At 40.9% G+C, this 16,740-nt stretch overlaps 1 protein-coding gene across 1 annotated transcript in view; it reads left to right on the forward strand.

The window, feature by feature from the left end:
• The window catches only part of C6 (complement C6), a 56,083-nt gene that overhangs the window by 25,291 nt on the left and 14,052 nt on the right, over positions 1-16,740 (forward strand). Inside the window, exons 8-14 of the mRNA XM_090276145.1 lie at positions 3,084-3,324; positions 7,706-7,828; positions 11,283-11,449; positions 12,812-13,037; positions 13,887-14,058; positions 14,388-14,499; positions 16,157-16,289. Of these exons, the coding sequence (XP_090132271.1) occupies positions 3,084-3,324; positions 7,706-7,828; positions 11,283-11,449; positions 12,812-13,037; positions 13,887-14,058; positions 14,388-14,499; positions 16,157-16,289 (1,174 nt within the window). The remainder of the gene's footprint in view (positions 1-3,083; positions 3,325-7,705; positions 7,829-11,282; positions 11,450-12,811; positions 13,038-13,886; positions 14,059-14,387; positions 14,500-16,156; positions 16,290-16,740) is intronic.

Consider the following 16,740-nt stretch of genomic DNA (forward strand, 5'->3'; position numbering starts at 1 on the left):
TGTAAATGATTTAGGGGAGAGATTTTTCTTTTAGATATTTTTAGACACTGGGAGGGCACCATTTTATGGCTCCTCCTGCTTTCTCTATAGTGTCTTTCATATTTTTATTCACTCATTCATACACCTAGATAAATATGAGACCTATAGCATTTTATAGATAAATTTCCTAAGCATTTTATTTATCTTCAAAAGAACCCTAAGAAGTAATCAGAGTAGATACTTTTAACACCATTTTGCACATGAGCAAATTGAAGTCCATATATTTATGTTTAATTCAACACACATTTGTCAAATACCTAACATGTTAGGCACTACACAAAAGTCCAAGAAGCTAAGTGGCTCACATGATTTTACAGTAAGCAAATGCCAGAGTTGGGAATTGAAGTCAGTTTGTCAAATTTTGTTCACTATTCTTACACACTACGTTACACTTCATTTATTTATAGTTTCAACAAACCTTTGAAAAGAGTACAACTCTGATATGGACATACGAAAAAATGAGAATAAAATAGATTCCTTTTATAACATAAGATTGTTAAGTCAGTTGAAATGGACTATGGGTCATATAGTGTCCCTCAAATTTATCAAATCATAGTCTTAAAACAAGTTAGTATCAGAATTACTAGGATATAAAAATATATCACCAGCCCCACCCCCACCCAGATCCTTCCATTAATTTATTGATTCAGGATATCTAGGGCTGGGCATGTGATTCTGGCTTCTTCTTTTTTTTGTTTGTTTGTTTAAAGGCCCTCCAGCTCACTTTGATATCATATCCAGGACTGGAAATAACTACCTAAAATATAATCAAAGATGGGAAAGAAATGGAGATGTTGAAAGATATATATATCTTGACATTAAGATTTGCATTACAGAATTGATTTATAAACATGTTTGAAACTATGTTTATAGTTTGTAGAACCCTCATCTGCAGGTAAACAGCTGTTATCTGATTCTCAAAGAGTCTTCCTAAAGTGGAAACATTTAGGGCTTTTACAGTATCAGATTGAAATATGTGAATCTTCTGATAGCCAACAATTTCTAATTTACAAAATTGTCAACTTCATATGTTTCAACCCAATAACATAACTGTTGTCTTTGATTAAATCAGAACAGAATGATGAAATCTCAGTTTAAATAGGAAATACTACTGCAGCCTCTCTTAGTCTTCAAATATTGCAAACAAGATCCCCAAAACATGAAAATCAATCCAAGCCCTTTAGTTGAGCTTAATGTTGTATTTATTATTGTTTTCAATCGCAGATTTGACTAAACATATTTGTTGGGCATACAGTCTATTTCAAAGTCAAAATACCAGTTTTCTCAGTAAAAATTAGTGCTTTTATCATTTGCTGTGTAACGAAAGGTCTCCCAGAATGTTGAAATAGATCATACATGGTTAAAAACATACTGTCACGTAGTTCTTTAATTTAAAAGGACCCGTTCGAGCCATCCTGCCCTGACAAGTGGAGCACCATGGAGACGCTCATACTCAGCCGAGCTACCAAAGTTTTACTTGTATTTTCTACAACTTAGTTCTTAAAGCTACCTGGAAATTTTGAAGCACTCATTTCCATGCCCAGATATGAACAGGCATTCCAGATACTCACAGGGCGATTGTGCTTCTCATTGACAGCCCACTGTCCTTCCAACTTTCAAAAGCCATGGTTCTATGGCAAAATTCAAGTTTTAAACTTAAAAAATAGAATGAACGGGCACTTGAAATGTACGCTCCACAAGACGGGAGCTTTGTCTGCCTCGTTCGCTTCTGTGTTCAGAGCACCTGAGATAGTCTAGCAATAAAAGTATTGAAAGGAGGAAGGGGGGAGGGAGAGAAAGAAGGAGGAAAAGAGAAAGGAGAAGGGGGGGGTGAATAATGACTCTTTTTCGGTCCTTGTGATTATTGCCTTTTCTTTGTGTTCGCAGTCATTTTGTGCCAGAATTATAGAACACAGGAAGATAGCTGTTTAATAATTTACAGCTGTAATAAAGTTATTTTGCTAACACATGTTCCTCTTTCTGTTTCTTTTGCTCAAACACTATAATTTCCTATAATTGAGAGATCAGATAAAGTATATAAAATTTTTTTTGAAAGAATGGTTACAGGGGTACACTTATAAAACTCAGTGGCTATGTAATCTAATGGAATGAGATTTGTAGCTTAATACCAACCACCTAATCCTAAATCAACCTTACATAACAAGAAACTATTAAAAATTTAAAAAATCCTTCAAGCAGATACATTTGCTCATGGGTGGAGGAGAGAGAATACAAATAACTTTGGTTAATTTTACCTCTTAGTAATGTTGAAGGGTTATGAAAAGTCAAGGTATACAACCCTCATCCGCATGCCAGGTGACACCGCTAACTGAGGCCTAGAGAATTTAAATGCTTTTTTTGAGTGACAAAGCTGTGACCTGAATCTGTTACATAACTTCCCATTGAAAATCTGTGGCACAGTCCCTGTTCAATTAGTATTTGCATTAGCAAGGCTTTCTAAATTAAAAACTCGGTAGGGATGCAGCTATGATTGACAATCAAGAGAAAAAGATGAACTTTTCTGATAACTGATCTCTTTTGGGGAGAGAACATACTAGTCACAGTTTGCATCCTTGAGCTAATCTCATCTGTTTGGGTCCTTCAACATCTCAGGAAAAGGTACTGGACAACAAAATGAAAATTGTAATTTTGCATGTGAGAACGTGCAATAGTTAAAATTATAATACAGCGATCCCTCACTTATCGCGGGTATTACGTTCTAGACAACGCCCCCGCCCCCCCCCCCACCCGCAATAGGTGAAAATCCGCGAAGTAGGAACCTTACATTTATTTTAGTATTGACTGTACAGTACCGCAACATCCCGCAATATAGCGAAAAATCCGCGATAAATAGTTAAATATAATATTTTATAAAATGCCGCGATACAGTGAGGCCGCGATATAGAGAGGGACTACTGTACTAGATTGAAATGAGGCTGATGATCAATAAATGACATTTAACTGCTTGATACCTAAAGACAAGCTTTCATTACCTTTAATCGTCTTTTTTTTTTTTTTTAACTCTTTTCTCCTCTCCCATTCAGGATTCTAGTTTTGTTAGGATCCATAAAGTGATAAAAGTCTTGAACTTCACTATGAAAAGTAAAGACCTGCAGCTCTCTAATGTCTTCTTGCAAGCACTTAACCATCTGCCCCTGGAATACAACTATGCTCTGTACAGCCGGATATTTGACAACTTCGGGACTCACTACTTCACCTCCGGCTCCCTGGGAGGCATGTATGACCTCCTCTATCAGTACAGCCGGGAGGAGCTGAAGAACTCAGGTATGCTGACTTCAGCCCCCATTTTTATTAACTGATCTGAGAGCATGCAATACCTTTTTCTCTTGCTGTATCATTTCAGTTCCTTTTTATTAACTTTTCTTAGACCCTGCTTTATTTCAAAAATGACATGAAGAATAACCAAAAAGTATGCAGTCAAGGAAATAGAATAAAAATAGAAAATTGGGACCAAAGAAGAAGGAAAAAGATATATGCTTAACCTCTTTGAAGAGGCATCAGATTTATCTCTGAATTTCTTGATTATTTAGGAACATCATAAGCTACACATCAGTGGTCCCCCGAAAAGAGAGATGCATGTTCTTACCTCAAGGAAAACAAGATTTGTGCTGGAACCAAATTCTAAAGGATAATTTACTTACAGCATTTTTATAGGCAATAATAATTTTATAGCACAATCATTGTAGCAAATTTACTAGCCATCTTTTTCTTCTAATCATTTTAAGCTAAAAGCCAAGGGCATTAGAGGAAAGAACGATTCGGATCTTTTTGTTTGTTTTTGAATTTTTTGTTTTTTGGGTTTTTAAAAAATTTATTTATTGTTTTTCTCTTACAGTTGTCCCACTTTCAACAATTAAGGTCTTGACAAGGGACTAAGTTAATGTGAGCCAGATATGCACCTACTAGTGATAAAACTTGAAACCAAATGAGAAGCACTTTTATTTGAGGAAAAGTCACAACTTTATATCTTGGAATATAATCAGTGATGTTTTTCTGAATACATATAAAATAATAATATAAACATTTATAAATAAATCTTGGTTTCTTAAGTATTATCTTAAGTTGTAAATATTAATTATTGTTACAGCTTAAGCACCTTTGAAATAATTTCTTTTTAGGCTGCTGTGTGAAATGGCGCAGGGTCCTTGTGATGATTCTATCACATGTCTCTTGAGAACATGGTTAAAAAACCAAATGGTGACAGGAACTCAACTGACCAATTCCCCCAAATAAATCGTAATTCTCCATTATGTCACTTTATACAAAAGAAACCAGGAATTTATTTTTAAAAGACAGCATCGGAGTCAATGGAGTGTCAATTCCATTGTTCTTACCTCTCATATGACAAATACTAATGTTCACTGGGGCTGCCCCAAGTCCTTCCAAACCTTAAGTGACCAGAGATCTCTCATGATCTGCTTCCTAAAAGGGAAGTTGGGATAAATGTCTTTGAGAAGTACTTCCAGTAAGAGGGTCTTAAAGAAATTTCACCTGGCAGAGTTGGCAAAGGTGAAAAGGTTCATGCTGTGATGCACTTTCTCCACCACCTAACATTCATGTTCATGTCTGTTATCCTTTCCTTTGGGGCAATGCTTGCATGATGAATGTGATGTCTTCTGCCACTGAGAACAGCATCCCCATCAGTGCTGAGCCAAAACAGTTGGGGAAACCTCAGGCCCTTGCATTCACATTTGGGGTGAAATTATTCTGGTCACTGCTGCTGTGGCCCAGAGGATAATTTCTCACTTGATGAACTATATTTGTCACGCATTCAGAGCAAAGCCTCCCAAGGCTTAGAGATCAGGTCAGTTAAAGAATGATGTGAATCTTGAATCAACTCTCCAGCATTTAAAAGCTGAAGCACCATAACCAAAATGAAGAGGGATGAGCTATACTTCCCTGTTAGAACATTCTCACCTTCCATCTCTTTCTCCGTAAATGGAGATAAAGATTGACAATCAGATACACATAATAAGGGAAAGAAAGGGAGTTTGAGATGTGATAGGAAACCAGAAATATATAACCATACACACCTGCATATATTATATATGTATATTAATTATAGTCAATAAAAATTTTATATATATTCTTATGTTTAAATTCATATGTACTTATTCATTTCTCTGAGTCACAATAATAATATTGGTGCATAATTTTAATTATGGTTAAGATGAAGCATGCCTACACAGAAACAAAGTTTAACAAAATGGAATTCTCCAGGCAATGTGCATACCTCTTTTTTCCCATTCTCTAGATAAATACATATCCTGGCCTCTTCCTTTTTCTCTCTTTCTATTCTTTCTCCCTTTACTTATCTATAACATGAAACTAGAATATAAGCTTGGTTTTTGTTTGCTTTGTCCAATAAGAATCATATCCCTTGTCATTAATTTCAAAACATGACTTGACTATTGCACAGTACTCCTTCATCTCCCTCAAGAAAAATAAACAAAAGTCAGTTGCTTTTTTATTTGCATCCTTTGGTTTATCCTCTTGTTCCATGTTCCCAAAGTCAATTTAAAACCTTGAATAAAAGGTGATGTTGATTCAGTATGCAAGGTGAAAGGAATTTCAGGAGTTTGGGGAAACATCAAACAATTAGAATATCATAATAGGCAAGGTGGCGATTTTAAACTCCTTTTTTGAGAAGTCACTTTCTGCTCTTCATCTGTGGAGAAAATTAATTGCTTCTGTTGCTCTTTGCCCAGTCAGAGCAACTGAGGACATTTCCAAAATACTCCTCCCTGTGCCAAATCAGAGGGCCACTCAGGTTTGAGGGGCCGTGTGCTGTAGCATCAGACAACTCCTTGGTCAGAGGGGACAGAGGCCAGGCAGCAAGCTAGAGAACACAGCACAGAGGAGGAAAGGATTGTGCTGAGATTCACTGACGAAGCCTTGATATTTTAATCAGTGTATGACCGACCATGGCTCATAAGAGGGATTCTTTATTCAAATCTTCAAGGAGTCTCCTCTAACCCTCAGACAATAAAATTAGCTAAGTTTATGGCTAGTTATGTCATAATTAATGAATTGGACACACAAAATTTCATGTTAACTTAAAATAATCAAAACCTAACAAAAGAAGGAAAAAAATGTGAGCGTTATGTGCTATAGGTACAGTAAATTCCTAACATGGCCTAAACACTTGATTCTGACCCACTTATAAGAACAAAGCTATCAGGAGAAAAGTGACTCATATATATTCAGCTTGATCAAAAGAACCATTTTTATTTTCTAAAGTGAAAGATACAAGGTAAACATGAGGACTTCAAACCAAGAATATTTTATTCCCAACTTCTAATGCATCTCTTCAAATGTGTCCAGCTATAGAAAAATACTATTGAGAAAACTGTGAAGTGGGCACACCCCATCCCCATCTACTCAGCCTCCTTTCTCGGTGATCCCCGCTCTACACATGCTCCTGCTTGCCTATGGTAACATGCAACCCTAAATATCAGTATTTGATCAACTACTTTGCTTTAAGGTGCTTAGGGGCTGACATTAACAGCTCTATCTCTCACGTGGTTGTGTTTTGCAAGGCAATTTTTAACTAAACACCAGAAGAGCTGGATTCTAATATGGATGTTTCAGGTAGCAGGTCAGATGGCTTGGGAAGTGGTTAAGAAAAAAGAAACATTGATTCTTCTCGCATGAGCCCAGAGAGGCAGTACCACCTCAGCCTGCAGGCGGCAGGGCCTTTTTCCATGCCCCGTGCCCCACTCAGCCTCTGATACGGAGATGTCTTAGTCATGGGGAATCGTGGCCAGCGTTGTGGTGGGGAAAAGTGGTCCAGGTGACAAAACCAACAAAGATGCTTGGGAGTTTGATAAAGATAAGGACAGTGAGGGCTAAAGATATTAACACTGGCTGGCCGCAGCCTCGGCGTATCAGAGTTTTTATAAGACTTAGACGACGGTGGAGAGGCGTCCTGCAGAAGCAGCTCTGGGAAGCGAGGATGATTGTGCCAACCCCAGCTCCCACCCCTGAAGGGACAGTGAACAAGGCAGTACCAGCGTCCCTTAGGGACAACGGGATACACATCACGTGCAGGATTGAATTCAGATGAGGGGAGCGAGAGGACAGTCAGTAGGGATGTTGAAAAGAGGCGTTCCTAGGTGAGAGGTCAGAATTTCTGAGCGCACAACGAACGGGTTTTGGAGGCAAAGATGGAGTGAGTCGCCGAGTCGGGGAGAGGACGCACAGGTACGTGTGAGAGCGGGTGCTCAGGGAAGGAGACACGACCTGCAAGATTTATGTTTCAGGCGATGAGCAGGGGCAAGCGTGGAGTGGGCTGAGGTCTCGCAGAGTCAGCGCGGCCCAGGAGGGGCTGGCAGCGGGGCGCCACACGCACTGGGTGCTATCTCTTGGTCTGCAGGGTGCGCACTGGTCGTGGCCAGCAGGATGAGCAAGCTGAGAGCATCATTCTGTGCAGGCACCAGGGAGAGGCCAGCGCGGCCCCTGGGCTGGGCCATGGTGACCCCCGCGTGCTTGGTAGGGCCAGTGTCGAAGGCGGAGAGAGCAGGGACTCCTCTGTAGGTCTCCTGTTCAAGCCCGTGTGGCTCCCAAAGGGCCTAGAGCCTCCTGCGCTTCTCTGCGTCCCCAGTGGTGCCTTCTCAGGAGCCTTTGCTTGTCCTCCATGTCGTAGGTTTAACGGAGAAAGAAGTTCAAAACTGCGTCCGGATTGAGACAACTCAACGCTTCCTTTTCTTTAAAAAAAAGAAAGTGGAAGAGCGCTGCACCACCAACAGGATGTCAGAGAAATACGAAGGTAAGGGCGCGCCTCCGTGGCCCCCTGCGCACCCGCGGCTGGCGGTCATGTCCGCGTGCTGTTTCTACCTTTGCACTCATTTCATTTGTCCTCCCCAGAGCGCTGGGGGTGGCGGGGAGGGAGTGCAAGTAAAACATCATCAGCGCTCCTTAAAAGTGGAAATGGTGAAGCTTTTCTTTATCTTGTGCTTAAGTCGTTTAACTTAATGCACATTTATTAATCCTTCTCATGGACTGGGCCCAGTATTAGGGATTGTGATGTAGAGGAATGTGAGTCAGGCCTGATACCAAGAAGCTTACAAAGTAATGATATGTATAAGCAGCCGTTAAAAATACAGATAAAGGGCCTAGAGCATTATAGAAAAGAAGCTCCGGCCACTAAGCCAGAAACCCGAGTGTTACCTTATTTTTTCCCTTTGGTCGCAACGTGGCCTCTTTTTTATACCTTACAGAAGTTCTGTTCAGCTAGTCGTCAGCTGGTTCTCCAGGTTGATTGTTCTCTAATTTAGCTGTAATTTTAATGGGGTCGTGGGAAGGGGCGAGCACAGCGTTCTACTCTGCCATCTTGGCCCTGAGCGTTAGCTTCTCTTTCTCCCTCTTTCTAGCCTTCAAGTCCACTAAGCAATCCCTCTGCCTCCTTAATACTCCCAGTTATCCCCATCCGTTCACTGTTCATTCCCATGCACACCCTCCATTCATTATTTCCGACCTGGCTCACCACAGAAGCCACCCCACTGGCTCCTGGCCACCGATCTTGCCTTCCTCCTGCCCATTCCACACATTTCCTGGGAGGAATCTTCTCCCAGGCAAGTCTTATCATGCCTTAAACATGTCATGGTTTCACAGAGCCTGAACGACAAGTCCCTGCCTCTTTTTCTCTGCCTAGCTAAATAAGTCATGCTCTGGCCTGTGCCTTGCCATTATAAATAACTCCTTTCTCTGTGTAAAATTCTCGTATTCCCTTACATCACCGGAATGCTTGCTACTCTCTCTGCTCAGGACCAAGGGAAGCAAAATCACAGACACTTCCCAAACGGGAAACTTACTTCTCATAGGGAGTCAGATAAGGAACAAATACAAATATAATCTTTCTTCGTCGGCAGCCGTCCGTCTCGAGAGACGATGGTGTAGCTTCTTAAGAGTCTATCTGTACCGCCGAGAATGGCTGTGCAGTCCGACTCGGGAGTGACACGGTATCTGTCTCCTCCCGTGTTGAATCGACATCTTGCGATGATGCTGGAGTGTCCTCTCCAGTGAAGCTGAAGCTACAGAGCCTGGGCAGGGTGATATGGAGGGTCTGCTGTTGCCCATGCAGCAGACCCCCCCTCTCTTCGCAGCTGAAGGGTCCAAGGGAAAGACGGAGTCAATACAGCTTGGCTTCTAATATAATCTTTACTATCATAATAAATAGATAATTTAAAATATCAGAGCATATAGATGGTCTCTGTGCAGATACCCGTGTTAAATTAAGCATGAGCAAAATGACAAGAACTGTTTTGACAACTATGGATTCATATTATATTTAAAAAAAACACGGAAAAGGAGAAGAGCATGCAAAACAGACAAATAACCTAGTAAAAGAATAGATACAAGTTCTATGCTGGTTTTCCATGCAATAGAATAATTTAATAAGAATGTAAATTTAATAAATTAAGAGCTCAGGGACAAAAAATTAATTTTAAGAATTAAGTGAAAAGGGAGATTTCAAAGCTAAGATACAAAGGCAAACAATAAAAAAACCCACCATTATAGTTATAAATAAATTAGACATTAAAAAGACAAAATTAATTGCTATGTTTCAGAGACACTAATTTCCGTTTCCATTAGATTTATAAAATAATGGTTACTATCTGAATTTTTCTCTGCTTTTGTTAGGAATTACTTTGACTATTTTCTGTATGTAATTAACTTTGTTAATTTTATTTTTTGACAATTATATCTTGTCACTGTCACTTGGTATATGACATATTGGCAAATATTAAAATTTCCCCTATTTTTATATAAAAATAAATACAAAAATCTCTAAAATTTCCTCTTTATACCCCTCTGTATTATTTTACATAACTCCCTTTGAAGAACACCATACTACCCTTCACGGGGAGAGTATTTCACCCGTTATTCTACTCATTCCAGACTATTCTACAATAGGGGCATGGCTAATCCTTCCTGGCACCGAAGAATCAACATCAAATTAGTGGCATTAACTATCACCCATATCACTAGCCTCCTTTTCATTTGATATCTTAAATTTCTTATTTTTTTCTTTTATTTTTTGGTTTTTCAATTACAGTTGTCCCATCTTTCCCCCATTGCTCCCCCCCCACCCAGCCCACCCTTCTCCCACAATCATATCCCTCCCCGTTGTCCATGTCCATGGGTCATTCATACACATTCCTTGACTAACCCCTTCCCTTACTTATCCCCCTTCTCTCCCTCCCTCCTACCTTCTACTGACTGCTATTCTAGTCTTTGCCTATTTAGTTCGTTTGTTTGTGTTGCTCTTTAGTTTGCTGTATTAGGTGATACCATATGGTATTTTTCTTTCGCTGCCTGGCTTATTTCACTAAGCATAATTCTCTCTAGTTCCATCCATGTTGTTGCAAATGGCAGGAGTTCCTTCTTTCTTTCTGCTGCATAGAACTCCATTGTGTAAATGTACCACGGTTTGTGATCCACTCATCTACAGATGGGCACTTAGGCTGTTTCCAGCACTTAGCTATTGTAAACAGGGCTGCTATTTCTTACTGCAATTTGCTATTACTCAGTTCCTATTCTTTTAGTTAAAGACACCATTAGTTAAAAGGGATTGTTCTGAAAATGTGTAGAAAAATCTGTGCTATGTATATTAAATGTCATTGCCTCTAAAGAAACATCATGCCAACTCTTGAGTTTTAATTCGTTACTTGCCTTTGGTTAGTTGTGCTTTTATTCCTGTCTTTAAGCTTAAAAGCACTGTCAACTTCTTGAATGCAGTCACGGATTGGCCCACAGAAGCCAGGTGGTTTATATCATCTCACAGGCCCAAGACATTCACTAATACACACCAAAAGTGGGGGTCTGGTATCAGAAAGCAGGGAGCAGAGTAGTCAGGACTCAGGTTGCATTTGCATCCCAGCCCCCCTGCCCCACTTAGTCCAGGCCAAACTGCTAGCTTTAAAGTCCACGTTCCCAACAATACCTACTTCTCGGGAAGGCTGTGAGAATTGCATAAGATAACGTGTGTGCAGTGCCTGGCATATACAAGCTGTTTAATAAATGGTAGCTGTGGGCGCTGTTATTATCGTTTCTATTATTAAACTCTCTGTAGGGTTGAGGAGCAGTGTTCTCTTGCTTTTCACTTAGCTTACGTAAAGGAGCTACACAACTCTACCAGCTCCTTTTGTGAAAACAGGTTTTCTTCCAAGGGTGAATTTGCAATCACATTAAAGGAGTGATTTTCTTAAAACACCTTGCAGGTTCGATTCTGCAGGGAGCAGAGAAATCCATCTCCTTGGTTCAAGGAGGGAGGAGTAAACAGGCAGCAGACTTGGTGTGGGAGAAAGGGACCTCTGGTCCCAGTGAGAAGGCCTTTTCTGAGTGGCTGGAATCGGTGAAGGATAATCCTGTTGTGATTGACTTCAAGGTAAGATGAAAAAGCAGTATGGGTGAGAGAACTCAAGTAGTTTTCTAGCAGCCCACAACTGCCACACCATTCCTCTTCTGTTTTTCTCTCCGATGCTAAAGGAAATGTCTTCTTTAGTGTGCATGCACAATGGACCTTTGTTTAAATGTTAAATGACACGTCTATTGCTTTTGCTATTCAAGCAAGCATTCTCTAGTATAGGATTTAGAATTTCTTGCATATATAGAATATCAGGAAATGGAATTTAGTGAATAAAACTGCTCAAATTTGCCTTGGGTAGTGTTCTTCATCTCCCCAACGTATACAATAAACTGGATTTCTGTAGTTTTTCTGCAACTCTTTATTTGATGAACACTCTTAAATCTTCATTTATAGTTCCATCAGATAAATGGGATTTGGGATCTATTTGGCTTTCTGGTTCTATCACCTTTGATTAAATTTACTAGCCTTATGTTTGTTGTAATTACATAACAAGGAGATTTTTGTTATTTATGGAATGCTTTGCCCACACCCCGTCATAGGCCACGTAGAACCAGTTTTGCCTAAAACATAAGCACATTTTGTAATGCCCTCTAACAAGATCTTCTGCTCATTTCATTTAAATGAAGACAAAAGACTTCAATCGTTATGAAAGCAGAATGATTTCCACACAGCATGAGGATATATCACGCTCTCCAGGTTGTGGTAGGAAAATGAGATCCAGCCACCTGTGAGTCATACACGGCACTGGATAGTCATCCCTTTGGGGTTTTAAAATACTAATAAAGTGAGCCCTGGTTTGGTGTTAGCCCCATTACTGGTTACTGTAATTCTTCCATTCGCCCTACCAGTGGGTTCATCTCTCCATTGTCTGCCTCTCTACACGTTCTCCTCTGGTTCCACCAAAGCCAATGCTGCCCTGGAAAGACACAGACCTCAGAAAGCCTCTCTTCATCCTCTCTGGCTTTTTCTGCTCCAGTCAAATGTCATGAGGTTTCAGCAGAGCATCCCCGAGCTGCCTTACTCAATAAATGACATGATGCCAGTCCAAGTAGGCGACACCTCCCATGAGCCTTCTTCCATAGTAGAATTCCAGGGAAAGGAACCTCCAGATACGTCATGCCTGCCATACTTTAGGGACAACTAAAGCAAGCTGACCTTGCTGAGAGCTGCCGTCCCCACTGTGGAAGGGAAAGCAACACCTCTTCGCTCCCCCTTTTCTCCACTGGTTCAACTGCACATATACTATATTCTCCCATAATCCCTTTAGAGTGTGGCGCTCTCCATGCATTGCCTCCTGCTCCATGAAAATTGGGCAGCGATGGCAACATATGCAAAGGGATGTCGCTGTGACTGGCCCTCCTCTCTGCCATCTGCTCTTAGCTCGCTCCCATCACGGACTTGGTGAGAAACATCTCCTGTGCTGTGACCAGACGGAACAACCTCAGGAAAGCTTTTAAGGAATACGCAGCCAAGTTTGACCCTTGCCAGTGTGCCCCGTGCCCGAACAATGGCCGCCTCGCACTTTCAGGGACCGAGTGTCTGTGTGTGTGCCAGAGCGGCACCTATGGTGACTACTGTGAGAAACGCTCCCCAGATTACAAATCCGGTAAGTGGCCGTCACTGACTGTGAGGCAGGCACCTTTGCCCCTCCAAAAGGTGTGCGAGGTTGGTCCCTTCAAACAAAAACACACTTCTGTTAACACCTCCTACCTTATACAAGCTCAGGAGGAAAATAAGCCTGTAAAAAGTTAGACGCTAAGGTCAAACAGCCCTGGGATGCGTCCATTGTGCCCTACCGGTGATATGGCCTTGGGGAAGTCACAGAGCCTTTCTGTGCCTCCAACTGTTCATCTATAAAATATATCCAAAGATGTATCATCTATGTGTGTGTATGTGTGTGTGTGTCTAGAATACACAGCACAATGCCTGTAATATGAAATAAAATAATAGAAAATATTATAAAATGTTTAAATGTGATAGTATTGTTGTAAGCCTTTCTATGTATTGTAATGTAGAATGAAGCTAGGGTAAATTAAGCCAGAACCACAGTTTCCATACAGGACTAAGTAATGTTCCTGGTTACCCGTAATTCTCCTTAGAAAGGGGATGTGTCATGGGAGTAAGAAAACATTCCATCTTGGACACATGGTTTGATACATATTGTACTCAAAAGAGCTTCTTCTTTAGACATATATGTACGCATGTATATGTGTATGCAATCTGTGGCAGATAGTTTAGAATGATCACAATAGTTGCCATTTTATCCAGGTCATGGAACAGGCAAAGAAAATCAGGCAATGTGGCAGGCCCTAACTTCTTTTTACCCTCACAATAATCTTGGGATATTCTGCCAAGGATCATGCAGCTAAAAAGGGGGGAAACCGGGTGGGCCCAGCGCCACAGCCCACGTTCTCTTGGTGACCCTGTGCGGTGGGCGCGCCTTCCTGCCTTGCAGATGCGGTGGACGGGAACTGGGGCTGCTGGTCTCCCTGGGGCCAGTGTGATGCCACGCATCAGAGAGGGAGAACCCGGGAATGCAACAACCCCGCCCCCCAGCGAGGAGGGAAGCCCTGTGAGGGGACCGAACGGCAAGAGGAGCACTGCACGATTTCAATAATGAAGGACGAGTAAGGCTGCGGGGTGCGTGGCGGGAGAGAATGGGCCCGTTGTCCGCTGACACAGGCAGGGAAGGCGTTAGTATCCTCCTGCTAAATAAAGAAATTATTAGAATTTTCCCTGCTCCAACACAGCACATTAGTGAGGCATTGTACCTGCTGTTACCCCCTTCTCCCTTCTTTACATATATTATATATACACACATAGATATTACATAATATGTACACATATATAATGGGCCTGTATGCATACATCTATGCATATACATACACATGTAAATATGTGTTACCTACATGCAAGTTTATTATATTATATACACATGTTTGTTTTTCCCTTTTAGTGGACAAGCATGTATCAACGATGATGAATATATAAAAGAAATAGACCAGCCTGACGTAGAATCAGATACAGGGTGTCTTCAGCCAGTTCCTCCGGAAAATGGATTTATCCGAGTAAGCACCCTGACCTTCACTTTTGGTTTGGAATTCAAAAAAATTGAACTTAAGAGTATGCTTTTTAAATTTAGAGTTACCGTTTTTCTAGTTTGATCACCTTCTGTTGACTTAAAAGAGTAAAAAAGTGACCTTTAGAAACGCTTGGCCACTCTTCCACCTTGAATCCCCCGGACATGGCTTTATACCTGTCTTTAGGCCAAAGGCTGCAAGTTTCTTGTGTTGTTTGGCACTACTAAGTCATATGCTAATAGGACACGTATGTGAACATGCGAATGGAGAACGGAACTTGAGCATGACAGAGGTTTGCATGACTGGTAAGAATCTGCAGCTAAGGTCTGACTATTTAATTCTGCGTCTGAGCAAACTAATCCCCAGTCTGAGAATGTTATCAGAGAGACAAACTAGTCTTGGCTATAATCGTAGAAGGTGTTGCGTCTGTAATGACTTACTAAGTTAGAAACCTATAATACTCTTAACCAGTCAATACAATTTTAATATAATTAATGTAAAATTAACCTTTTTTTTTTTTCACCAAGCCACAACATGTTTTTATAATTAAAAAAAAAAAACAATTAGCCCTGGCTGGTGTGGTTCAGTGGATTGAGCACCAGCCTGTGAACCAAAAGGTCACCAGTTCAATTCCCAGTCAGGGCACATGCCTGGGTTGCAGGCCAGGTCCCCAGCTGGTGGCACATGAGAGGCAGCCAATCAGCGTCTCTCTAACACATGGCTATTCCTTCCTTCTCTCTCCCTTTCTTCCCCTCTCTCTAAAAATAAATAAAATCTTTAAAAACAATTTATATGTGTATATATATATATATATATATACATATATATATATATATGGTCAGACAGGCCTGTGGCTTTCTGACCACTCTGTGGCTTTAGATATAAGCTTTCAGGAGACAATTTAAAATTAATCACAAAAAAATTTAGAAGTAAAATAAAATTGATCACCAAAGGCATGCTCCCTACTCAATTTTACCTTTCTTATTTTTAAATTTTACCTTTCTGTAAAAAGCCTTTAAGTTAATGTTTTTTTCAACTGTATCATTTTATCTTGAAAATTTTCATGATCTACCCCCCCGCCCCCCCCCACACACACACTCACATGATAGTAGTTGGGTTTTAATTACCCACAATTGGGAAAAATGTATTATGACCAATGGCTTACTAGGAATTAACACTTTCCAATGATTTCTAGTCCATTAGTCATCATAGCAACTGCATGTGTTTGCATATGTAGGATACATGATATATCCAGTTTATAGCTGCTAAATGATAAGCATTTAGTTGGGCTTTTTAAATTCTTAAAATAGTAGGCTTTCCCATTTACAGGGGAGCAAGTCTGTAAGTGTAAAAAAAAAAAAGACTCCTAATGAATTTAGAGCAGCAATGTGGAAGGAGGATTAGAAAAGGGACCAGTTAGAAAGATGTCCTCGTCAGAGATCATCATCGTCATGAACAAAGGCAGGGGTGATGGCGAAGGCAAGGGGAGCGCATTGGGAGACATTTACAAGCTGAAACTGAGGGGAAGACTCTGTGACTGAGTAGACACAGGATGAAGGAAGAGAAAGAGCCCAGCGTGACCCTGCCGTGTTCAGAAATATTACATGGAGCCCTGATAACTTTGTGGTTTCGGTTTTAATTCTAGAATGAAAAGAAAGTGTACTCAGTTGGGGAAGATGCTGAAGTCGTATGCTACACTGGATTCAAACTTGTTGGCTACCAGTACTTGAGCTGCTTGCCAGACAGGACCTGGAGACAGTTGGACGTGGAATGCCAACGTGAGAACTGGGCAGCCGTGTCCCGTGACCACTCGAAGGAATGAAGGCGCCCAAAATAAACAGAGCAAAGTCACACCCATAGATCAGTACATTTGACTGCTTTTTAATAAGTCTGGTGAAAAGCCTTAGTGAAGCAGAAAGTAAGATCTAGCTGCTAAAATTAGATTTCAAAGTATCTCCACGTTTCAGTTCTGGCCCTGTGTGTTAGCCTCATACACCCAGGGCGGCAAAACATGCTTAAAAAGGGATCCGGGAAGTCTGCTCGCTGCATCTAACCACAGACATCTGCCTTCCCTGATGTACAAATTGATGCTAATGGACGAGTCCCAGGAAGATGATACTTACGCCCTTTGTGTATCTGAAATGGGATTTTACGGGAAATGCAGTTTTCTCCTTGGAGCACTTTCACATCCTTTCCTGAGGAGGGAAGGATGAGCTTGTAGGCTCCCCA

Source organism: Furipterus horrens, unplaced genomic scaffold (genome assembly GCF_987537825.1).
Source record: "Furipterus horrens unplaced genomic scaffold, mFurHor1.1.pri manual_scaffold_5, whole genome shotgun sequence".
NCBI classification, from domain to species: domain Eukaryota; kingdom Metazoa; phylum Chordata; class Mammalia; order Chiroptera; family Furipteridae; genus Furipterus; species Furipterus horrens.